This window comes from Jatropha curcas, chromosome 9, assembly GCF_041381405.1.
Source record: "Jatropha curcas cultivar XTBG-Jc1 chromosome 9, XTBG_Jcur_1.0, whole genome shotgun sequence".
Lineage (NCBI taxonomy): Eukaryota > Viridiplantae > Streptophyta > Magnoliopsida > Malpighiales > Euphorbiaceae > Jatropha > Jatropha curcas.
In genome coordinates this window covers 3,364,090-3,389,352 of record NC_143159.1, presented here as the reverse complement: position 1 = coordinate 3,389,352, position 25,263 = coordinate 3,364,090, and the positions used below count along the sequence as shown (strand labels likewise).

The 25,263-nt window shown below is 36.5% G+C and overlaps 3 protein-coding genes, 1 long non-coding RNA gene, 1 other non-coding gene and 1 pseudogene across 6 annotated transcripts; 4 read left to right on the top strand and 2 right to left on the bottom strand.

The window, feature by feature from the left end:
* Positions 1–2,158: 2,158 nt before the first annotated feature.
* LOC149493468 (ankyrin repeat family protein) lies at positions 2,159–5,010 on the top strand. Of its 2 annotated transcripts, XM_089726489.1 has the most exons (4): positions 2,159–2,526; positions 3,232–3,627; positions 4,311–4,427; positions 4,524–5,010. In XM_089726489.1, exons 1-4 carry the CDS (start codon positions 2,253–2,255, stop codon positions 4,622–4,624), a joined length of 888 nt encoding a protein of 295 aa, XP_089582615.1. In that variant the 5' UTR covers positions 2,159–2,252; the 3' UTR covers positions 4,625–5,010. The 2 variants fall into 2 exon arrangements, with proteins under 2 accessions (XP_089582615.1, XP_089582614.1); XM_089726488.1 differs by having other exon boundaries at positions 2,166–2,526; positions 4,311–5,010.
* Positions 5,011–5,707: 697 nt separating this feature from the next.
* On the bottom strand, positions 5,708–8,481 carry LOC149493467 (subtilisin-like protease SBT1.7 pseudogene; annotated as a pseudogene).
* A 3,751-nt stretch (positions 8,482–12,232) lies between these two features.
* Positions 12,233–13,200, top strand: LOC149493466 (uncharacterized). The gene has a single exon (XM_089725722.1). The coding sequence runs from the start codon at positions 12,324–12,326 to the stop codon at positions 12,783–12,785; it is 462 nt and encodes a 153-aa protein (XP_089581848.1). The 5' UTR covers positions 12,233–12,323; the 3' UTR covers positions 12,786–13,200.
* A 2,461-nt stretch (positions 13,201–15,661) lies between these two features.
* Positions 15,662–21,037, top strand: LOC149493464 (uncharacterized). Its single transcript, XM_089725919.1, has one exon. The coding sequence runs from the start codon at positions 15,662–15,664 to the stop codon at positions 21,035–21,037; it is 5,376 nt and encodes a 1,791-aa protein (XP_089582045.1).
* On the bottom strand, positions 16,247–16,353 carry LOC149493465 (small nucleolar RNA R71). Its single transcript, XR_016322756.1, has one exon. It is a non-coding gene; the product is annotated as a small nucleolar RNA R71 (small nucleolar RNA).
* Positions 21,038–21,482: 445 nt separating the features above from the next.
* LOC149493463 (uncharacterized) lies at positions 21,483–24,888 on the top strand. The gene is made up of 2 exons (XR_016322455.1): positions 21,483–21,799; positions 22,523–24,888. It is a non-coding gene; the product is annotated as an uncharacterized LOC149493463 (long non-coding RNA).
* Positions 24,889–25,263: the final 375 nt, after the last annotated feature.

Here is a 25,263-nt window from a genome sequence, read left to right as displayed (position 1 = left end):
ATTAAATTAATCTCCACCAAATTAATCGAGTATGGGAAAGAAAAGACAAGAGAAACCTAAGCTCGTAATAATCTCTGTCAAAACAACATTGCAACTGCAGATCAAAATGCGCGTAAGATTACAAACACTGATCTAAAATGGGAGGGAGAGGCTTTTTTTGGGTTTTCTAATTGGATTCGCAAAATCTACGACGAAAGCTTTTTAATAGTAATGATGTCTACAAGAAGGGTCACAACAGCCACATGATTCTAATAAATTGAATCTTTAACGTAGATTATAAATCTCAGTGCGAAGGAATATCATACATGTTCTATTACGATGGCGTTTCAACGCGGACATGATTGAAGAAAGAGTCAGTAATATGGTCAAAATCAGTGTACCATAAGAGTTTAGCTAGCGCTTTTTTATTGGGAGATTCAGGTTTAGGGAAGGCATTGCATGAGTTTGCCGTAATCAATTAAAAAAAAAAAAAAATACCTTTTTTATTTTTCATGGTAAGTTTTCTATTGATGTTTAATATTACGTGGTTAGCTCATTAGTGATCATGAATCTAGGTATTGATTGATTTTTTCAGACTTAATATATTGTTTCACTCTCAATTTTAGATTTTGTTATAATTTCATTATGATTTGATTTTTGTGTCAATTTTTTTAAATTTTAATATTTTGTTGCAATTTCACTTTAATTTGATTTTTATATCAATTTCAACCTGAACTTTGATATTTTGTTACAATAGCACCCTAAATTATAATTAAAACTTAAAGTGTAACTAAGAATTAGATTCACTTTTAACCTTGAGCTTGGGTTAACTTAATATATTTCTGTAAATTAGGGAGTTTGAGTTAACATTAAGAACAATCTCTACTATTGTATTTAATATTTTTAAATTTTTCTTTAATTAATAATAAGTACTCTATCCGTCTCATTCTGTTTGCATATTTTGACAAACTCATATTAAGGATTTAGTCAATAAATATTATTTTATCATTTTTTATCCTTAACTCAATAAGGATTTAGCCAACAAATAATTAAAAAAATGTTCATGTATCCAATAATCAATTTTTAAATATTACTTATTATCAATTAAATAAATAATTTGAAAATATTAAAAATATATAGGGATTGTCCTTACTATTAATCCAAAAATTTTCACTCACATAAATCTATTAAGTTAACCCAACAATTTATTTTTTATTTACAATTTAAATCCTAATTATAATTTAGGGTGCTATTGCAACAAAACGCCAAAAATTATAGTAAAATTAGAATAAATGTCATATTAGATTAATATTGCAACAAAATATTAAAGTTCAGGATGAAATTGACATAAAGGTCAAATTAGAGTGAAATTAAAATAAAACTTAAAGTTCATGGTGAAATAATATATTGAACTTTGTTTTAGTATTGTTATATAATTATAATAACAAAAATATTTTTTAAATAAAAATAAAAATTCATGATTGTTATAAAATTAATTAATTTATTAAATATTAAGAAAATATTATATGTAATTAAGTTGAATACTAAAATTTAAAATTAATTTATTAGTCTGCTTAAATTATAATGCATTAGTAGAAATCAACAATTATTAAATCAATAATTAGTAGGCTCAGGAGAGCAGTGATTAAAAGGCATATAATTACGAGGGTTTTATCTTTTTTTTTTTAGAGAATAATTATTCAAGTATTCAAAAAAATTCAAAGGCCTCATTCTCACCCTTGGCGCAAACGTGGCTCCATCCACGTGTGATGAATTTCATGATTTGTTCATTGTTTAACCAAATAATTAAAAAAAAAATCAAATAATTCGTATGTTTCAGTAAAAAAATCTCTAATTATTTAAATATTTTATTTAAATTATTATTTAATCTGTTAAATTAATAATAAAATATTATTACTTGATTGATTAATGGTCACATTTTATATTTATACTATATCTCCATTTGATTATCCAAATATTTTTTTTATTGAAGCTATTAATTCTTCACAGGATAAATTATTCTCTCTATTACAGTTCAAGCATTGAATTTATAAATAGTTTGATTTTGGCATCAAATAAATAGTTTTAAAACAACGTTATTTGTTAAGTTTCCCCAATTACAACGGAACGGAGTTGCATTACATCTTTTGCGGGAGAAAATTGTAATTTACTAGAACCTGAGGGGGCAAATCCAAATCTCCCAAATGGTTTTTTACAGCTGAAGCGGGAGAAGGGGGCAGGGTTCAGAGCGTAAATCCAGCTGAAGCGCAGCCATGAACGAGGGCCAACTCCTCTGCGAGGCGTCAAAGAACGGTGAAATAGACAAGGTTAGAGCTCTTGTAAGCTCCGGAGCCGACGTTTCATACTTCGACAGTGATGATTTTACTCCGCTCATGCACGCGGCCAAGCTCGGCCATGCAGCGGTCGTCAAGGCCCTTCTGGAAGCCGGTTCCCCCTGGAATGCGCTCTCTCCGTCTAATCTATCGGCTGGCGATTTAGCTATGGAGGAAGGTCACCAGGAGGCCTTCGAAGTTCTTCTCAATGCTGGTATGCTCATAATATCAAACCATTCGCAATTATTAAGTTCAATTCTACTAGGGTCCATTTAGATTAGGGACTTGAAATCCAAGAATTTCTTTTAAGTTCGTAGTTTAAATTCTAACCATAAGATGTCTTCCTGTAATTGTGATTGTAAACAAGAAAGAAAAACTTATATATAGTAGATGTTATTAAATTCTTTTCCTTTTAGGCACTTTTTTATGTTTGAAAGAAATTTTGAAGTGATAGAATTGAATGTTATGATTTTGAACAGATTTTTCACTAATTGTCATGACTGTGCCCAGCCAGGGTGTAGCTGGGTTTAAGCCCTCCACTGAACAATAAACTGAAACTATCTTGTTTTCCATAATACCCTTAGGAACAGGATGGGACATAATGAGATGTGTTAAGTTATTTTTGAAACTTGGACCCACCATCACTCAGTATCAATTGAATTCAAGTCTTGCCGTATCCTACCATTTTTTTTATTTAAATATTTTGAATTACAACCCTAATGTGCATGAAAATTCGCTTATACGGTATTAAGTTCTAGAGTTCATGGAATCATGGGGTTTTCTCCTCTCTGTCTCTCTATGCTCCAATTTAATCAATAGTTCACAAGCACACGAGTTCCATTACTGGAAACATTTATGCAAATAAGTTTGCTTTCTTGTTTTGAACTTATGATTGCTAAAAATTCCTATAATTACGTAGGAATTCAATCTGAGTTGATCTTAGGAACCATTGCAAGGAAAGCAAATGAAAACAGCCATGCTGATGGAGATTACTTGGAAGATAGAGTTACTTTTAGTGAGGATAAGCTGATGGATTCTGATAGCAAAGCTATTATGATGGCTTGGGAGAAACCACTGATGGAGGCGCACGCTAAGGCTGTTTGCTCAGGAGGTGGTCACATACTAAACATTGGATTTGGAATGGGCCTCGTGGATACAGCCATTCAACAGTACAATCCAACTACTCACACAATTGTTGAGGCGCATCCAGAGGTTTATGAACGAATGCTTCATACTGGTTGGGGTGAGAAAGATAATGTAAAGACAATATTTGGCCGGTGGCACGATATTCTTTCTCAGCTTGAAACTTATGATGGTAATTGAAGATTTTTTGCCTTTTAACATGCACAAATTCATATCGGTTTTGAATTTTATTTGAAGCACGTGCCAATATTTTTTTTTATCAAAATGATTTCCGAGCAAAAATGCATTTTGGTTTGACTTCTGTTGATGTGGAGAATGACAGAGATATGATTTATGGAAGGAATACGCATCTTTAATCTTTCATTTGTTGAAGACAAGTATTTTAATAAGAGGGATAGACTCCAAGGACTAAAGAGGGAATTAATTTCCAAGATTGTAAAAAAGTGATAATAGTCCCATGTTGGAGTATAATGAATTTGGTACTTTGAAATGAATTCACACTTATTGAAATCCCTTATGACAACATATTGATTATTGACCCTTTCTTTTAGATTTTCATCTACATGGGGTGTAACATAACGTATCTTTTCGAGTACATAATACACTTTATCATGTCCAGCAGTGAAGTATCTAATAGTCCTTATTACATTTCCTTCATTTTCCTTATAATCAAGTTCTATGCAAGTGCTATATTGGCAGTTGGTTTTTCTACAAAATGTTCTCTTGAAATTTTAATTTGCCTTTTAATTTGTTCTTCGGAATTGTAAATGACAGTTATCCAGAAAGACATATTATCTGGCCCACCAGCAAAGGTAACTGATGTAACTCATCCTAATTTTGGCAAAACCTGTGCAGGTATTTTCTTTGACACTTATGGAGAGTATTATGAGGATCTAAGAGAGTTCCACCAACAGTTACCTGTATTACTGAAGCCTGGAGGAATATACTCATTCTTCAATGGACTTTGTGGAGGTAATGCATTTTTCCATATCGTTTACTGCAATTTAGTTTCTTTAGAACTCGAGAATTTGGGGTACTCCACACAGTTAATTCCCTTGCCTGTTAAAGATTGTCTGGCGGAAGAAGTTTGGGAAGGTGTGAAACACAAGTATTGGCAGCTTGATACATATTACCTACCCGTTTGTCAGTCTAAACAAGATTCTGAATGATGTTCTAATTCATGCTCTTCCCAGTTGTCTTACTGATTCTCTTTGCCAAGAAGAAGAATTACTTTCCCTAAAGAGTGAGTCTTCGTAGGGGTACAAGGATGGATTGCTTTTTTGGCAAGGGACCTCTATATTTGGTGATTATTTTTAAAACTTTTATAACTGTCCTTTTATGAATTTTTATGACTAGGTTGCTAGCTTGTTGGATTTTTTACACATATGGCTAGCTCAAGAATGAACTTTGGCCACATATGCAGAAAAATGCACTATCTATAAGTTGATTGTTTTTGCTGTGACTCGTTCCAATGTATCATGAATCGTGTCTGATATTGAAATGTTATATTAGAGATGGGTAAAATTGATGAAATTAGAAAGTCAATTTTTTTCTAGCGAGATAGGTCCACAACCATTCTTAGAGCTAGACCTTAGCTTTTATATTTCAACAAGTCTTATGACTGCTCAAACAAGTTTAATGACAGAGAGTTCTTGATTTTTCCCTGCTGAAACAAATGAATTTCTTCTTGGGCTCGTCACAAATATTTTGTTAGCAGCCTCAAGGCCGGCCACCATTGGGTTTCTTGATTGAAATTCAATTTTTGTTGGATCCACAATACCATCCACATGGGATTAAATCATGATAGAAAGTTTGCTAATTGCTTGCTCTCTTGAGACACCATATGAAACAATGAATTTGTGCTTTGAACTCCCTTATTGGTGATGTCAAAGCACTTCCAAAAGCTGCTAAACTGGGATGTGAACAATAAGCAGCAATAATATCAAGCTGCAAACTAGCTATTCCTCGTTGACAAAAAGATCTTGACACCATATGTAGACTAAAAGAAAATCAGATATCCATAATTATTCAACATATGCCGTTTTCTCAGCTGCAACTGCAAAAACAGAGTAAAAACAAAGTAGCGTGAGGCTTTAGTAGAATAGAACCAAAGTAATTAACTAGTAATGACAAATCATATAATAAACGGTACTGCAGCCACTAGATTCCTTTAAAATTGTATAGATGGTGATTCCATAACCATGAAGGACAAAAGAGTATGAAAGGATTTAAAACTTGATTGAAGAAGCATGTGATAAGACTGGAAAATAATTAACATACAAAATTTTTGCTTGATTTTCTGTACAGTTATTTTTTCCCTCCTTTTTCTATGACCTGTGATCATCTAGAGAGAAATTACAAGCACAACAACTGGCTGTTGCTGGAGCAGTTGATGTAACATTGGAAGGGGAAAGTAAAAGACATTCATTAAACATAGCTACAGGCACTTTCATGTCCTGTTAATAGTAGTCATTCATCCAATTCTAAAAGATTTTAAGTCTATGTCCAGCTGAAAGCTATCGGACTGCCAACAACTTGTTTCCCATTTGACCATTCCAGATGAGCAAAGCTGCTGGTACCCGATGGCATAGAAGTAGCAGTAAATGTTACTGTGTAACTCTTCTTTTCATACTGCTGACTGAAACTGAGTGATTCTGGCTCAACCGAGATCTTTACTGATCTAATTTGAGAAGACACTGAAACCTTATATGTTGCTGGATCTCCCACATTAGTCAAAGTCCTAGTGTATTTAACAGTGGTTATTACTCCTTTACCGCCTCCTTTGCCAGAAGCAGTTTGTAGAGGAACAGAGAAAGACGGGTAATTGAGGTCGCCCAGGCTGTATTTCTTGCTTGGGTCACAGGTGTAGTCTCTCTTTGTGGCAATCTTAATCTGGGCTGCACTATAGTTTAGTGCACAGAGGAAGTCTAGGTAGTCCTCGACCGTGGCATCATAGACAAGGCCAGGATCAAGGGCTGCTACTGGATTTACATGTCCGGCACCATAATCAAATGGTGTTGATGGCTGCCCAGTGGACACATCAATTATGGTTTTCCCGCTTTTGTATGTTGTATAGGCTGTTGTCATTAGGGCAGACCTGATGGCAGTTGGGCTCCAATCTGGGTGAGCAGCCTTGAGGAGTGCGGCTAACCCACTGATATGTGGGCATGACATGGATGTTCCAGAAATGATATTGAAGTTCACCCGCCTTTTGTCATCTGTTAGTCCAGTTGGTCCAACTGCGCCAGTCCATCCAGCCAGTATATTGACTCCTGGAGCTATTAAATCTGGTTTGAGTACTTCTGGAGTCAGCAGATTTGGGCCTCTAGAACTGAACGCTGCTACCACTGGTGAAGGCACAATTCCTAGATGTGTGCCTCCAGAAGCAATTCTGGCCACTGGCTTAGGATCAGAGAAGGCGTAACTCTTGATGATATCTCCACTCTTTTGGCCTACAGCAGCTGTAGGCAGAAGATGTGCGTCTGCAACCAACTCCTCACCATACAAATCTGTGTTTGCTAAAATCATCCCAACACCGCCAGCATTTTTTACTTCCAACCCCTTTTGCACCCTACTGTTTCCCCCTCGATCACATATCACAATTTTTCCAGCAACTTGTGCAGGGATTAAAGAATCTGACATGCAAAGCGAACCACTTGTTGAATTAGTTATATTACCAGCATAAACAAGTGGGACCAATGAATCAATTGATGCCTTTCCATTATAAAGGGATGCGCCTGAATAATTCTTCCCATTTCCAAGGGTTACATATGCTGGAAAATCTCGATCCAGTGTTCCAGCACCCACAGTAGTTATCCAAGGTGCAAGGTTGGTCAAGCTGCCTGGACTTGGTCCACCATTTCCAGCTGAACATGATACGAGAATTCCCTGTGCTGTTGCTGTGAAAGCTCCAGTGGCAACAGTATCTCTATAGTAATCAGACAATCCACCCCCAATTGACATAGATATCACATTCACACCGTCTTCAACAGCCTTCTCCATTGCAGCAACAATATCTGACCCAAAACACCCACCAAGCCAACACACCTTGTAAGCTGCTATTCGAGCTTGTGGAGCCATCCCTCGTGCTATCCCAGTAGCAAAACCGAATAGGCTAGCTCCTGAGACAGCAGACCCTGCTGCTGTGGTTGCTGTATGAGTTCCATGCCCATCATCGTCTCTTGGGGACTTTGATTCTGCTGTTTCATCAACTGGTCCGAATGCTGCTTCATACCCTCTTGAGAAATATCTTGCTCCAACCAGTTTCCGGTTACAATTTGATGAATTAAAGTTCGTGCCTGTCTCACAGGTGCCTTTCCAGGTACTTGGTATGGGGCCAAGACCAGTGTCGTCAAAACTTTTTAGCTCTGGCCAGACACCAGTGTCTAGAACTCCAACAACCACCTCACCAACCGAGTCTGATGCAGGGAAGACAGCATCATTTTTTCCTAATCCAAGAAACTCTGGTGTTCTAGTAGTGTGCAGCTCGTATACCATTTCTGGTACGACAGAGAGAATTCCTCCTTGTTTTTCAAGTAATTCTGCTTCTTCGGGTGTGAGTCTTGTGGAAAAGCCATGGATTACAGTATTGTAAGTGTAAAGTATGTCAGCAGATTCTGATACTGATTTTAAAGCTGAATCATACCATTGGAGATGATCGTCGAAACTTTCCGGCACATTGGCTTTGTCCATGTGAATTATGTAAGTCTTCTTTGATTGCGGCTTCTTCACTTCTTCTGCCATCACACATGCGCAACAGAGGCAAAATGCTGCTATCAGTTGAACCCTGAAATTCAATACCTTCATTTTCAATCTTTTGTGCCTGCCAACTATCAGTTTGATGATTTAGGCTCTGAGGCAACTTAACTGTGTCAGGTCTGATGGTGGGTGTTTATAAAATGCAGTGAGAAGAGAAATTAAACAAGGATTACATAGGAGTCTGTGAGATTCTCTTGGCTTCTAGACGGTTGATGCATTTGCAATATAATGCTTATTGGGGCAAGTCATAAGTGGGGAAATATCATATCTTATCATATTTATATTATATTATATGATGCTTGGTGAGACCAGGTTTGACTCCAGTGGATCCTTGTCCACCGTATATGTGAAAGGGATTTGGAGCTTTGTGATGGATGCTATGGGCCCTATCATAATTATCAGTGTTTATACACTGTTTATCAGAATTGACGTTCATGGTAAAAAAACTAGTATTCAGGTGGCAATGATTGCTGCTAATATACAATTCCAAAAAAAGAAAAAAGAAAATACAGATGGATCTTTGTAAATTTTAATCTTTTTAAATTTCCAAGTTCAGTTCGTGAACAGTTAGTTATGTGAAGAAATTATAAAAGTTTGTCTTGATTGATCTTTTTGTATTTTAATAAATAAATAAATAAATAAAAAGGAGTTACATATGAAAGGGTGAAAAGAAAACATGTTACTCGAGATTTTTTTTTTGGGTGGTTTTTGTTTAGAGTGAAGTTGGGGAGAGCATTGATAGGTTGAAAATTTTAATCATTATAATTTTAGATAATTTTGGTTTAGAGATGTTAATATTCTATCTGACGTGTAGTCGGCCATGTGATTTAGAGGTTCACAACATCAATTCTCAAGAATCTCACTTCGTGGATTTATGTATGTATAGGAATAGGATACCTCAATGAGCGGGCAAGAGCTTGCCACATATGCATTTTGATATTAAACTTTACAACCCACCGCCATACTCTTATTATACTAAAATGCAACCGTGTGGATTACTGTCCTAATAACACTCATTCACGTAATAAGGGCAAGAGCTTGCCACCTATGTAATTTTTTTTTTCCATATAAGTGTGTGTATATATATATATATATATATATCATTCCACTCAAAAATCTACCTAATTAGTCACTCACGTAATTTTTTTAATAAATATAATGAATTCCACTAAAGAATCCAACTACAATCATCTGCTTAGAAGCAGTGGGAAGAGCACTAATCATCAAACCGGCAGAGGAAATGGAAAAAAGAATCAACTCAGACTAATTACTTTCATAATAAGCAATTATCTGTTCTAGATATTCATAGTTGGTGGTGGTGATGATGGAAATATTGGCCACGTAAAGTAAAATAACCATTTGCAAGGCTGGAAAGTAAGTAATTGAGTATCAATAAAATGTCGATCTCAATTTTTATAAGAATGAGAATATAAATTCGATTGTCGAGAAGTGTATTTAGTTGGGAAAATAAAAAATTTTTATATTTCGCTGTCGATGAGATTAAACTTCTTAATTATATATTAAAAAAAAAAGTAAGCAACTTAGTGCAGAAATTTAAGGGATTAGAATTATCAGAAAGCATTAAAGGTCGAGGATAAAGATGGTTGATGGAGTGGCATTTTTCTGTTCGCTGGTCAGATAATCAAATAATTTCAAATGTTTAATCACACCAGACGCTGATCCTATGGTTGTTTCTTTATCACTCTTCCTATTATCTTTTGACAATTAGCTGGATTGGGCCCACCTCTGCCAATAATTGCTTGCCTTTCTTTTATAATCACAAAATGCTCACTTTAGAATTATTTGCACGGAATTTTAAATATAAATATCATAGTCATGCTTTTTGTTTGATTAAAAATCTTACTATGTTGACACAGGTGGATCTTATTAACCTCATATTTTCTTGAAATTAAAATACGTAAGAAATATCTCTGCTTTATGGTTTTGTTACAAAAATTCAAATAAAATTCAATAAAAATAAAATAATCACTTATTTAATGTTAAAATATTCAATTATAACGTATTTTCTTAATTAAAATATTTTATAAGTTTGGTTACGGTGTTAGATTGAATAAAATATTAAATATATAAAGGTGTTAAAAGTAACTTTTATAAAACATTAAAAGTTAAATGTACAAAGAATTAAACTTTTATAAAATGATACTTTAATATCTAAAAGTTAATTCATACGCAATATTATCGAACACTGTAAAAATAATATTTAGCGATTTGATTGGTCAAAATAATGATAAAAGCTATTTAAAAAATTATTGTCGAATACAGCCGAAATATATGGATTTAGAAATGCAAAATTTTTAGGATTAATAAGAATCCATATCACATCTTAAAAATTATTATATGAAAACAAAGTGAGCAATATGGACCATCTACAAGTTAAGACACTTCTTTTTCATGTTGGTATCGTATCAGTTTCAGTAGTCTATTAGTCCAAGTTGGCAAACACTATAACACTAAAAAGAAAAGTACTATAAAGGAGTAAAGAAGAGGGGGAAAAAAAAGAAAAAAAAGAATGGTCGGCCATTGTTTTAAGATTCCAGTTATAAAAACAGCTTTTCTTATATATAATTTAGCAATGGAATCATATCTGTGATGGGCCTTTCGAGTCGTATGTTTTCATATATGCTTGTCAGTTGGTTTTCAATCGTCTTCCTCCGCATTTTTACAGTACAAAGACAATGCATTTCGATTAAATTATTTATGTGAAAAATTAGATTATTTGATTTTAATTAAACTGAACCAGCGAAGGTCTATATGTATTAATTCTCCATAGTCTAAAGAGAGCAAAAACTTTAAAACAAAATTAGCATTTTACAAAAATAAGGTAATTAGAAAAAAGTTGAATCAGGAATTAAAAAATCTTTGATCCTTTGATTGTATAGCTGATGTCAAGTTTTGTCGGCAATAATTGTCAACTAATTAAATTATAGTTAGCAATAATTAATTATTGAGATGCAAAACCTTTGAATTTTGATACCTTAGATTCCTAAAGCTACATTATATAGAGAGAGAGGATAATCCAATTCCAATGCTCTATTAGCAGCAATTATTGACGAAAAGGATCCAGCACCTCATCTTTTAAATACAATACAACTGTAAACATGTCATGATTTAATGCATGAACTACCATAAATTAATGGGTTTCTGCATGTCAATTTAGTAATGTTTAGACGTTATCCAGTTATGAAATTTGGAATTGTTAGAGGCAAATTCTAAAACAAGAACGCAAATATATATACATATTGGAAGGTTAAGGACTTAATTTTGTGATTTAGATGTCCAAACTGATGATAACTTAAAATTCATTTTCAAATGAATTCGCATATATGGAGTGTTATAATTTATAGCATAGAATTCCTGTTTTCTTTACAAAGCAGGTGAATATTTCTGGCCTCAAAAGTCAAGTTTGTTCTTTATATCCTCTACCGTGCACATGACAAAGTCCAGAAGTAAAGGACTCCCTACTGCGTCGACGTGTCCAAACAATTTACAGTGTTTCTCATGGGTTAGCTAATATGTCACTTTCTCATGAAGACGAAATCGTTTCTCATATGATTTTCAATGGTCTTTTTCTGATTAAAATTCATAGCCACACCCAAAACAAAACAAAAATAATAATAATAAAAAAAAAAAGAGAAAATTATATGATTTGTTTCAGACATGATTGGTTTGAGTGAACATCAAAATGAAATTGTCCTGGACCTGCAGGCTAGTAGTAGCCTAGTAGGTATTACTGGTCAAGTCAATGGTTTCACGAACCCTAGGTCCAATCCAGAATGTTGCTAATAAGTTGAAAAAAGGCCTAAAATTAGTCCTCAAGCCCATATCACAACTTTGAAGGCCCATCCATGGCAACAGGCCCGCAAGCCCGAGCGCACACAAACCATGCGGGTTGCCCCTCGTGGTCATGCAAATCGATCTCATCACCAGAAAGCTTCGGCTCATTACGCACACTCCACAACTCACTGAATAGTCCTATATATTAATAATATCATCAACTAGAGCTGATACGAGTTCGTTAGACGCGCACCCTACTTTCTAATCTTTGGATAATCAAGCTTTTATTTGATTTTGACTTCTTAGTGGGAAGTCATGGGAACACAAAATTTGGCCTCTTGGGTTCTCGTCCTTCTGGGATTTGGGCTTTGTAGTTTTGTTCTTCTTGAAGCTAATAAGGAAGATTGGAGATTACAAACTGACCGGGATCCAATGGGATACGAGACTAAGCAAATGCATGGTGGAAATGCTGGTGGTTATGGGGCAGGGTCTGGTGGTGGTCTTGGCTATGGTTCCGGTGGTGGTGGGGGCGGCTGGACTGATCCTGGAGAAGGTTATGGAAAAGGAGGTGGTGATGCTGGCTATGGGGCAGTTGGGGGAGGTCGCGGAGGCGGTGGCTTTGGTCAAGGTGGTGGTTTTGGTGGTGGAGGAAGTGGATTTGGCGCAGGCACAGGATATGGAAGTGGTGGCGGAGGCGGGGGTGTGGGTGGGGGTGGAGGGGGTGGTAGTGGGCCATACGGCCATTTCAGGGCCGACAGTTCTAAACAGAGGCCTTGACAAAGTACTGTTGGTTGCCTTTATAGTCAATAAGGATGAAAATTCTCCAGTTTAGAATTCTCTGTTACTACCCTTGCAAAATTGTCATAAATTATAGAAGTTTAGCTGCATCCTCTAATAAAATAATTGATTACGCTAGACAGCGGTTGGTATCCAATAAAATAATCTACACAAGCAGCCATGAAGCAATGACAGACAGACATTCAGCGAATTTTTTTGGTGATGTCAGTTTAATCAATGGATAATCTTTCTCCCAAATTAGAAATGCCTAACCATATTCTTGTCCGAATGAAAAAGAAATATAATTAGGGAAACTTGGACCATCGAACTGTCAAATTGTAAACGTAAGGGGTACTGCCTGCCCGACTCCTGCATAGTATCAAGTTTTTGACCAATAATAACAATTTCTACCAAAGTTGCAACTCTCTTGCATATTACTTCACGTAATTCCACTATTGCTTCACGTTATTTCAGGAGACTAAAATAACAAAGAATTCAACAGCAGCAACCCAATAAAAAACATACGTTTTGAGAAATAAGGGTCACCATTATCATATGTATTTTGACAATCTCAACCATCCAGGTGGCAAATTAAGGGAAATGCATTAGGTATTTACATAAAAGGAGATACACCATACATCAACGTGTTCTGATTACCACACATCCTTTAGACAATACAGCTAGTGACAAACAAATGATAGTATAGACCAGCGCAAGGAACTTACTTGAAGCAATTTTTTTTTATACTTGAAAATGAGAACTGGTCTCTAACTTCTTGTGGTGGTGCAAATGGAGAATGGCCACGGTGGTTGGGAAGGTCAAGCGGCATAGAAATGTTCATCATTCTTTAACCTGAAAAATCACACCAAATTGGTTGTAATACATTGTTAATGTAGATAGATTTTAAGTAGACATTTTAGAAACTAGCTAACATCAACCTCACATGGTTACAAGCTTTGTCATAACATACTTGGAATCGAGTCGCTATGCATGCTGAGATCGCGAAATTCGTTTAGGTGAGTATTATTGTTTGTTCTCAATGAATGAGAACATTTAGTATTTGCATCAGGCAAAACCCTGAACGAACAATAATTCATTGCTTTCTGGAAAGAAAAACCAAGACCTGTGGGAGAGAGTAATGCAGTATGAAGCGCTTACCATATAAAGATCCAATGGCCCAAAACAATTTGAGGCACAGCGTGTCATTCAAAGTATGGATGATAACAGAATCAAGATCTAGTTTAAACTGATCTCCAGAGGAAAGTAACTGCTAACTTGGGCCCTCAGTTTAGAAAGAGAAGTGCCTTCTTGGTTTGTTCAGATGGTTGAGACGCAATGGTAGGATTATTTATCTATGCAACCTCGAAGGTATATATGCATTAGCTTATAAAAACTACATTTCTGTTATAGAGTTGTTTGTAATGTATGCATGTGCCTTGTTCTTTAATGGAAAAGATAAAAATAACAGGTGATAACTTGCAAATCCAATTTTCTTTTATTGTTATATTTGTGTTGATTTGGTGTCATTTTGTGCTTAAAAGAGTGGTTTAACTTGATTTATTGTTTTTATGCTAGGAAAAGTTGGATTTGATATGAATGAAGCAAAAAGGAGCACAATTGAAATGTTTTGGAGCAAGGAAGGAGCTGCTGGAATTTTGGAACACAAATGCAAGTTGTTAGGCTCTTAGCCTTGGGCAAGACTAAGCAGGAAATCAGACCAGCGGACTGATTGTGACATTATTGGCTGGTCACGACTTCTTCAACTAATTCCAGCACGTTTTACAGCCACAGGATGATATTAGACACAGGTTTTAGTGGGTATTTTTATTGTATTAGTGGACCCCACCTTCTAGGGGCTATTTAAGTCGAAATTAGGTCTTTTTGTGGATGATCTTCCGCCTCCCTTGGGTTGTGACGAATTTGACAGAATTTTTTGAGAGATTTCTACCGAACTTTCAATTCTTGTGAGGATGTTTTCTTCCATAGTCATGTGTGGCTAAACGTTCTGTTCAGTTAAGGCTAAACCAAGGTAGAAGTTTGATTTCGATTGTGAGATTATATTGAACTTAATTAAATTTCTTTATTCTATTGCATTTATATCCTTTCTGTGATTTATTGGGAAAATATATCCCCTAGCGAAATTCTATTGAATGATTTAACAGGGCCCGTTATGTTGTTTGGTAGAAATTTCCATAGCTATTCGGCGTAATCAAATCCGTAATTGTTTGGTTAGGTTGATGCAGTAGTAATTAATATAACTTAATTGGGTAGAACTTTCTAGGTTGTATTAAGAAAGAATATAATCAGATTTAAATGGATGCTCGTAGTTTCTATTAATCTGGACAGGGTTCTATTAGATTTTAAAGCGGTTAACAGTTAAATCCTTCGTCGTACTTAGGATTGCTAGTTGATTAGGGGTTGTTATTAGATCGTATCTTAGCAACCTATTCCTACGGTAGAATTGGTTGGGTTGACGTTCTTTCTGGCTATAACTTGTCTGTAATATGAATTAAGGAATTAATCTTGAATCAATGATCACTCGAATCAAATTTTCGATCCGCGGTATGCCTTGGCTGAATTTTCTATCAATTGTTCAGGTTCAATTTTTAATTTTATTGCATTTATTTCTTTGATTTAATTTTAATTCGTTTAGTTCGATTATTAAATTCCCCCGTTTCAATATCTATTTTTAATTTTATTTTCAGTTTTGGTCTATTTTCGACAAAGCTAATCCCTAGGGTTCGATCCTTCTCACCATATTTACAAGTTTTATTTTGTAGGGGAGCAGGTTAATTATTTTTGGCGGATTCGACGCCCGTCAAATTTTGGCGCCGTTGCCGGGGACTAGTTAACTTTACTGTTTGCTGTCTTTTTGAATGACCAGGTCTGAAAATTTGCCAATATTATTTGATCCTGAGATAGAGAAAACAGCCCGCTCACTAAGGAGACAAGCGAAAGAGCGAAAGTGGGCCGAATCGATTTCCGGAACTGAACCGGAAAGTCCAGCAGCTGGTCACCTTGATTTTACAGCTGAAACCAAAGAAGAAAGTCTAGAGCAGGAAGATATTCTTGCAGAAATTGACCAAGAGGAAGTTATGGCTGAAAACCGCACTGTTCGAGAGCTACAGGCTGCCCCTGTAGAGCAGCAGCCTATGTGTATTACTTACCCGGAGTTGGAAGTGCCATTTGAGCTTAAATCGGGTCTGATTCATCAACTTCCGGCTTTCCATGGAATAAAGACTGAAAACCCGCATAATCACTTGAAGGAATTCCATGGAGTTTGTTCTAGCATGAGACCGCAGGGGGTAACTGAAGAGCAAATTAAGTTGAGAGCATTCCCATTCTCTCTTAAAGATGCTGCTAAGGAGTGGTTGCTTAATCTACCTCCAGGTTCCATCACCACATGGCCTGATATGGCCCGAGCATTCTTGGACAAGTATTTTCCCGCTTCTAGGGCAGCCATCATACGAAGAGAAATTTGTGGGGTTAGACAAAAGGCTGGAGAGAGTCTTTATGACTATTGGGAGAGATTCAAGAAGTTATGTGCAGCCTGCCCGCAACATGGGATGTCTGAACAGTCCCTAATACAGTACTTTTATGAAGGGATGCTTGACATGGAAAGAAAGATGGTTGATGCAGCTAGTGGGGGAGCACTTGTTAACAAGACTCCACTCGCAGCAAGAGAAATTATTTCCACTATGGCCGCCAATTCACAACAATTTGGCCAAGTTGAAGAACCCTCCAGGAAGCTATATCAGGTATGTGATTCTTCCATTCAGTCTCAACTGAATGAACTAACCTCTATTGTTAAATCTATTGCTGCAGGGCAACCTGTGAAGAGAAGTGTGTGCGAGGTATGTTGCAGCGATCACCCAACTGACACATGTCCATCATGGTATGGTGATCAAGAGCAAGTTAACGCTATGGGAGGATATTTCGGGCAGCCCCAAAGACCGATGGGTAACACCTTCAATAGTACTTGGAAGAATCATCCTAATCTTAGCTATGGAAGCCACTACCAAAATTTCCAAGGATACCAACCAGCTAGACCACCTCCTCAACAAGCTCCTCCCCCAAAAATACCATTGGAAGATATTGTGAGGTCACTTGCCACTTCTCAACAAGAATTCCAGCAAGAAACAAGAAAGGGAATGCAGAATATGGAACAACAAATTAGTCAACTTGCATCTTCCTTGAGTAGATTGGAAACACAAGGGAAGCTTCCTTCCCAAACGGTGGTAAACCCAAGGGAAAATGCAAGTGCGATCACTTTGAGGAGTGGTAAAGAGCTAAACACAGCAGCCCCTAAAAAAGGCAGCAGCAGTTCTAAGGAAGAAGCTGAAAAGGAGGTAGAAATTCACCGAAATGGGCCTTCCGAACAGCCTGAAGTACGGCAGCCCCAAACCTTTACTGTTCAGCCTCCTTTTCCCGAGAGATTGGTTAAAACAAGGAAGGAAAGTGAAGAGAAAGACATTTTGGAGACCTTTCGCAAGGTGGAGGTGAATATTCCATTATTGGATGCTATTAAGCAAATACCGAAGTACGCAAAGTTTCTCAAGGAACTTTGTACCAACAAAAGGAAGGTAGATAGTGTTGAGAAGGTAGAGATGGGTGAAGTTTGCTCCGCCATGATTCAAAGGAAGAGACTCCCACCAAAGTGTAAAGATCGAGGTATGTTTGCTATTCCTTGTAAAATAGGCAATGTAGGGATTAAGAGATCTATGTGTGATTTAGGAGCTTCTATAAATGTCATGCCTTTATCTATCTACTCATCTTTCAAGGGTTGTCCCTTGAAAGAAACGCGTATTATTATTCAATTGGCAGACAGGTCTATAGTGTATCCCGTGGGATTGCTAGAAGATGTTTTGGTTCAGGTTGGTGATTTAATTTTTCCAGCAGATTTTTATGTACTTAATATGGAGGATGATAAATCCTCGACTGTAGCTGATTTATTGCTTGGGAGACCTTTTCTCCGCACTGCAAGGACAAAAATTGATGCTTATGAAGGCACATTATCTATGGAGTTCGATGGTGAGAAAGTCGAATTTAATGTTTATGAGGCTATGAAGTACCCTAGTGATGTGTCTAGTATTTGTTCTATTGATGCAATTGATCCTTTAGCACAAGAAATGTTTGAATTAAATGCTGTTGACGAGCTTGATTTAGTGCTTTGCAGGAATATTAATATGGACAGTATTAAAGAGATTGAGGAAACCTTCTTGGTTAATGAAAATGTACAGGAAATTGTGTGTGAGATGGAGACAAATCAGCCCCTAACAAGCAGCCACAGCCATATTGTTTTGCCTTCTCACCATGAGAAGCTTTTACCATCTGTTTTGCAGGCACCCAAGTTAGAGTTGAAACCGCTGCCCGGCCACTTAAAATATGCATTTTTGGGGAATGGAGACACACTGCCTGTTATCATCTCAAGCAAACTTAGTGAGGTTGAAGAAGAGTGCTTGGTTCAAGTTCTTAGGGAGCATAAAGAGGCCATAGGATGGACAATAGCAGATATTAAAGGGTTGAGTCCATCAACTTGTATGCACAAGATTCTTCTAGAAGAAGGAAGCAAACCCACAAGAGAAGCTCAAAGGAGGTTGAATCCACCTATGATGGAGGTGGTGAAGAAGGAAATACTAAAGTTGTTAGATGCTGGTATGATTTACCCGATTTCTGATAGCAAATGGGTAAGCCCCGTACAGGTAGTGCCTAAGAAGACAGGAATTACTGTAGTGGAGAATGCTGAAGGAGAGTTGGTTCCTACAAGAGTTCAAAATGGGTGGAGGATGTGCATAGATTACAGGAAGTTAAATGCAGCCACAAGAAAAGATCACTTCCCACTTCCATTTATTGACCAAATGTTGGAAAGATTAGCTGGTCGTTCTCATTATTGTTGTCTTGATGGTTTTTCAGGCTTCTTTCAAATACCAGTGGCACCCGAAGACCAAGAGAAGACGACTTTCACTTGCCCTTTTGGTACATTTGCTTATCGACGGATGCCGTTTGGTCTTTGCAACGCACCAGCCACATTCCAAAGGTGTATGGTTAGTATATTTTCAGATTTTGTAGAGGAGATTATTGAGGTATTTATGGATGATTTTACTGTCTATGGTAATTGTTTTGATGAATGCTTAACTAACCTTACAAAAGTCTTAAAGAGGTGTATAGAATCAAACCTAGTGCTAAATTATGAAAAATGCCATTTTATGGTGGACCAAGGTTTGATTCTAGGACACATTGTTTCATCAAGAGGCATTGAGGTTGACAAAGCTAAAATTGATGTAATTAAATCCTTACCTTACCCTGCAAGTGTGCGGGAGATTCGTTCTTTCCTTGGCCATGCAGGTTTCTACAGACGCTTTATTAAGGATTTTTCAAAGATAGCTCAACCGCTTTGCAAGCTTTTGCAAAAAGATGTGCCTTTTGTGTTCAATGGGGAGTGTAGAGAAGCGTTTGATATGTTGAAGGAGAAGCTCATTTCTGCTCCAATAGTCCAACCACCGAATTGGAACAATCCTTTCGAGATTATGTGCGATGCGAGTAACTATGCTGTAGGGGCTGTTCTTGGACAGCGTATTGAGAAGAATCCTCATGTCATATACTATGCATCAAGAACGCTGGACAATGCCCAATGCAACTACTCTACCACAGAGAAAGAGCTTTTGGCGATCGTGTTTGCTTTGGAGAAGTTCAGGTCGTATTTGTTAGGAACAAAGGTGATAGTTTTCTCTGACCATGCAGCATTGAGGTATTTGTTAAAGAAGAAGGATTCCAAGCCTCGTTTGATTCGTTGGATTCTTTTGCTTCAAGAGTTTGATATAGAGATAAGAGATAAAAAGGGGTCCGAGAATCTTGTTGCTGATCACCTTAGCCGGTTGATTTTGAATGAAAAGCCGTCACCATTGGACGATGATTTTCCAGATGAGCAACTCTTTAGCTTCCAAAAAGTTGTTCCATGGTATGCTGATATAGTGAATTATTTAGTTGCAGGTACTTTACCGGAAAATTTAACTAAAGCTGCAAAAGATAAAATCAAGAGAGATGCTAAGTATTTTGTTTGGGATGATCCATACTTGTGGAAGTTTTGTTCTGACCAGGTGATTAGAAGATGTGTTATGGATGTGGAAGTGCCATCCATTCTGAAATTCTGCCATTCATCAGCTTGTGGAGGTCATTTTGGTCCTCAACGAACAGCTCGCAAGATTCTGGAGTGTGGACTTTTCTGGCCATCAATGTTTAAAGACTCGTACATTTATTGCAAATCTTGCGAAAATTGCCAGAAGACAGGTAATTTGAGTCGTAGAGATCAGATGCCCCTTACCTCTATTCTTATTTGTGAGATTTTTGATGTGTGGGGTATAGATTTTATGGGGCCATTCCCATCATCATTCGGGAACAGCTATATATTGTTGGCAGTGGATTACGTGTCCAAATGGGTTGAAGCTAAGGCAACCCGGACTGATGATGCGAAGACAGTAGTGAATTTTGTCAAGAGCCATATCTTTTCTCGGTTCGGACTTCCAAGAGCAATTATAAGTGATCGAGGAACTCATTTCTGTAACAAGATTATGGAGAATCTGTTCAAAAAGTATGGTATTACGCATCGTGTCTCTACAGCCTACCACCCGCAGACAAGTGGACAAGCAGAAGTTTCGAATAGGGAAGTGAAGTCTATACTGGAAAAAACTGTGAGTCCTAATAGAAAAGATTGGAGCGTCAGGCTGGACGACGCTTTATGGGCTTATAGGACAGCGTATAAGACACCGATAGGAATGTCACCTTATCGCTTAGTTTATGGCAAACCATGTCATTTGCCTGTCGAGTTGGAGCACCGCGCATTTTGGGCTATTCAGCGCTGCAATATGCAATATGGTGAAGCTGGTGATAACCGAAAATTACAATTGCAAGAGCTTGAGGAAATTCGCAATGAAGCTTATGAAAGCTCCAGAATATACAAAGAGAAGACTAAGGCTTTCCATGATGGCATGATATCCAGGAAGAGCTTTGTAGTTGGTCAAAAAGTTCTATTATTTCATTCTAAACTCAAATTATTTCCTGGTAAGTTAAGGTCCAGATGGACTGGTCCATTTGTTGTTACTAATGTTTTTGCTCATGGTGCAGTGGAAATTCAAAGTCTAGAGACCAATAAAATTTTTAAGGTGAATGGGCATCGATTGAAGCCATTTTATGAAGGTTTTGGAGCTACTCAATCGGAGAATTTGAGGCTCGAAGAGTCTGGGGAGTACAGCTGATTAGCTCAAGAAAGTCTAGCCGGAGACGTTAAAATCAAGCGCTTACTGGGAGGCAACCCAGCATTTAGTTTTTGCCTCATTTTATTTTATTTTTTTTTTTTTTCTTCTCTGAATTTTCATTATTTTTTTTTTCTTCTTCATTTTTTTTTTTTTTTTTAAAAAAAAAAAAAAAAAAAAAATTTTCATGAAGGGTGTCGTCCCTAACCTGGGGACACTGTGTTTTTCTGGGTTCAAGAGTCTATAGCAAAGCTTCTATGGGGTTTTTAAATGGCATGGTTAAAATTGTTTTATTTTGTATTTTATTGTGTTCGTTGGGGTGAGTATAGAGAGTTTATTCATTTTAGCAAGAGGGTATATTTGACTTTTTTTTTTATTTTTTTTATTCAGCTACTTTGTTATTATACTGGGTAAAAAAAAATAATAATAATAATAATAACTGGTTATATTTGTGCGGCAACTGCAAAGAAAACAAAAAGAAAAAAAAAAGAGAGAATAAGAGAACCCAAACAGGGGCAGCAGGCACAACAGGGGCAGCAGGCGCTCTTTGGACGAAATCTGCGTTGGCTGCGAGTCTTGAACGACGGCAAGAGTTCTGAAGAACGACGACAAGAATTTTGTCACTCCGATCGACGATCTAAAACCCAAACAGACTTTCTTTTCGTCCTTAGCCCAATCCTACGTCACTCTACAGCGCGACGCAAAACCCAACAGCAGCGTCTTCCTTCCTCATCTGATTCCTCTCCGTGCCAACTTCAGCAACAGGTATTAATTTACTTCCTATTAGAATAGAAATCGTGATTTAAGATAGTGTCTGTGCTCCAATTTACTGCATTGTCATTGATTTCAATTGGGTTTTTTTTTTAGTTAATCAATTGTTGCTGAATTTGAATTAGGGAAGAACTTAGCTATATTATAGATTGTTGGCTGAAGTTATTTGAGCACATTATGATTTATGGGTTTTGTTGTTTCGCAAGTTTTTATTGGGTTTTATTGTTTAACTTTGCAATACTTGCTGAAGGGGACGTTTTTATAATTTTCTTGCTTGTTGATAATTCGAATTTTGTTTAAATTGGAGTTGGAATTGATAACTGAGTGGAGTTCGATCGCTGAATATTATGAGTTGGGTTTCATTCTAGGCTTTTATTGACTAAATTCAGTGTTCAATGCGATTTGGGATCAATTTATTGGGTTTAAAATTAGTATTTTGAATATGAGCTCTTAAAACTTAGAATCTGTTGTCATTGTTTGAACTAAGTTTGCTTGCCTGTTTTGCTATGTTGTTTTAATGCCATGTTCAGTATTGGAAATTTGATTGATAGTTGAGCAGAATTGTTTATTAAGTTGAACTGATTTTGCTTTGCTGGCTCTTTGCTTGGTTAACATCTTTGAGGTAATAGAAAGCTGAATAACATTTGCAGACTAACAACCATTTGGTTTGCATTTTGTTCTTTTGTTTTTCTTTTGGTTGTGTTTTTGTGTTTTCAGTTGCATTTCAGGATGAGCAAGAGCAATATTCTTAATGGCTAGAACAGGGCAGTTTCCTTCACAACAGGGCAGTTTCCTTCAACTTTACCTTTTATTTACATTTTAAGCCTTGAGTCCACATTGAGGACAATGTGTGGAGTAAGTGTGGGGAGGGGAATGTGACCATCTTTGCTGAAATTTTTAATTTTACTGCCATGTGTTGTTCTTAGTACTTGCTTATGTTTATGCTGCTGCCATGTGCATATTTGGTATGAAACTTGACCGGTTTTGACTGTTTTGTAAAAATGCTCCTAGAGTTTTTATTTACCACTTATCCCATGAATATTTTGAGTAAAATTTTTTATTTTTGAGCTGCATTTGGGATTACTCTGGGACTTAATTGTGTCTTTAAACATGATTTAGAATTTATAGGATATCTAGAGAGGATAACTTTGCTTTTGAAACTTGGTCTGACTATTGTGAGAGCCCTAGACGACAAGACTTAGCAAGCGAAAACCATAACTTGAAATTGACCGTCATTGCACTCGTGAATCTTGGTTTAAATTGTTTACACTTTGAATTCTCAAATCGGGTTTTCGAAACTTAGCCTCTTTTGATAAGTGTTTTTGAGAGCAATCGTTGAAAAAAAAAAAAAATTTTAGGATAGCTTCCGAACACTAGAACTCTCTTCTACGTTCCCTTGAGGCGAAATCCTAGGTGAGTCTCGACTTTGGAAATGATCTAGGCATTCTTTGGTCGATCTAAAAAAAAAAAAAAAAAATTCTACGTTTTCCCACCTTGACGTTACCATCCTTCTTACCCCTTCTAGCCAACGAAGCATGCTAAATGCGTGTTTCCAAATTCTTTTCATAACCCCCAATATAACCATATAACACAAAAAGCTCTTTGCCCACCACCTTTGAACAAGGAAATACTCTTTTTAATCGTTGTTGAGCATGCATGTTTAAGTTTCAAGTTTTGGCGCGAATGCATTTTTGTTTCGTGTTTATGTTTGTGTTTTGGAATAAATAGTCATAGCGACTTATATGTAATTAGTCGTTGTGATGTCGAAAAAAAAAAAGGAAAAGAAAATCAGAAAAGAAATAAAAAAAAAGAAAAAAGAAAAAAAAAGAAAGGAAGAAAGAATAAATAAACAGCAGCAATAAAATAAAAAAAAAAAAAGAAAAATAGAGGGAAAGGCTACAATGTTATGTTTTGTTTTGTGAAGTTGCATTTGTTGCCATCTAAACATTAAAGTTAATAACGTGCATTGCTCTTTGAACTTAATGTGAAAGACTTATTTTCTTGTTACTCTCTAGCCTTACATTATCCTTTTCTTTTGTAACCATTACCCTAGCCTAACCCATATAAAAGACCTGATGATCCTTAGTTGAGACTTGTCCTACATTAGTGGAGAGGGAACCGCGAGGAGAGCTTATGGTTGTTCATTATCTTGTTTTCTTGAAGCTACGAAAATGTATTTTATATGCTTTGATTATTGCTCGATAAAACATTTGTTGATTCAAGCTTCGTATGTGTGCGTGAGTGTTTTCAGAATTCTTAGTGTAACCTTTTTCGATTGAGTTCACGATGATGGAATGATTTTGACGGTTTGATATCCAATTGCGATGTTGCGTTGTTTGCGATTTTTGCATATGTTGAATCGAGTTTCGTTGTGAAGTTGTGGTCTCCTATATAGAATAGATGTCGAATTCTAAGTCATGCTTGAGGACAAGCATGGGATAAGTGTGGGGAAATTTGATAACTTGCAAATCCAATTTTCTTTTATTGTTATATTTGTGTTGATTTGATGTCATTTTGTGCTTAAAAGAGTGGTTTAACTTGATTTATTGTTTTTATGCTAGGAAAAGTTGGATTTGATATGAATGAAGCAAAAAGGAGCACAATTGAAATGTTTTGAAGCAAGGAAGGAGCTGCTGGAATTTTGGAACACAAATGCAAGTTGTTAGGCTCTTAGCCTTGGGCAAGACTAAGCAGGAAATCAGACCAGCGGACTGATTGTGACATTATTGGCTGGTCACGACTTCTTCAACTAATTCCAGCACGTTTTACAGCCACAGGATGATATTAGACACAGGTTTTAGTGGGTATTTTTATTGTATTAGTGGACCCCACCTTCTAGGGGCTATTTAAGTCGAAATTAGGTCTTTTTGTGGATGATCTTCCGCCTCCCTTGGGTTGTGACGAATTTGACAGAATTTTTTGAGAGATTTCTACCGAACTTTCAATTCTTGTGAGGATGTTTTCTTCCATAGTCATGTGTGGCTAAACGTTCTGTTCAGTTAAGGCTAAACCAAGGTAGAAGTTTGATTTCGATTGTGAGATTATATTGAACTTAATTAAATTTCTTTATTCTATTGCATTTATATCCTTTCTGTGATTTATTGGGAAAATATATCCCCTAGCGAAATTCTATTGAATGATTTAACAGGGCCCGTTATGTTGTTTGGTAGAAATTTCCATAGCTATTCGGCGTAATCAAATCCGTAATTGTTTGGTTAGGTTGATGCAGTAGTAATTAATATAACTTAATTGGGTAGAACTTTCTAGGTTGTATTAAGAAAGAATATAATCAGATTTAAATGGATGCTCGTAGTTTCTATTAATCTGGACAGGGTTCTATTAGATTTTAAAGCGGTTAACAGTTAAATCCTTCGTCGTACTTAGGATTGCTAGTTGATTAGGGGTTGTTATTAGATCGTATCTTAGCAACCTATTCCTACGGTAGAATTGGTTGGGTT

Coding starts and splice junctions, on each gene's coding strand:
- LOC149493468 (XM_089726488.1), top strand. CDS start 2,253: ATGAACGAGGGCCAACTCCTCTGCGAGGCGTCAAAGAACGGTGAAATA. Junction 2,527..3,231: donor CGAAGTTCTTCTCAATGCTG/GTATGCTCATAA, acceptor ATAATTACGTAG/GAATTCAATCTGAGTTGATC. Junction 3,628..4,310: donor TCAGCTTGAAACTTATGATG/GTAATTGAAGAT, acceptor AAACCTGTGCAG/GTATTTTCTTTGACACTTAT.
- LOC149493466 (XM_089725722.1), top strand. CDS start 12,324: ATGGGAACACAAAATTTGGCCTCTTGGGTTCTCGTCCTTCTGGGATTT.
- LOC149493464 (XM_089725919.1), top strand. CDS start 15,662: ATGACCAGGTCTGAAAATTTGCCAATATTATTTGATCCTGAGATAGAG.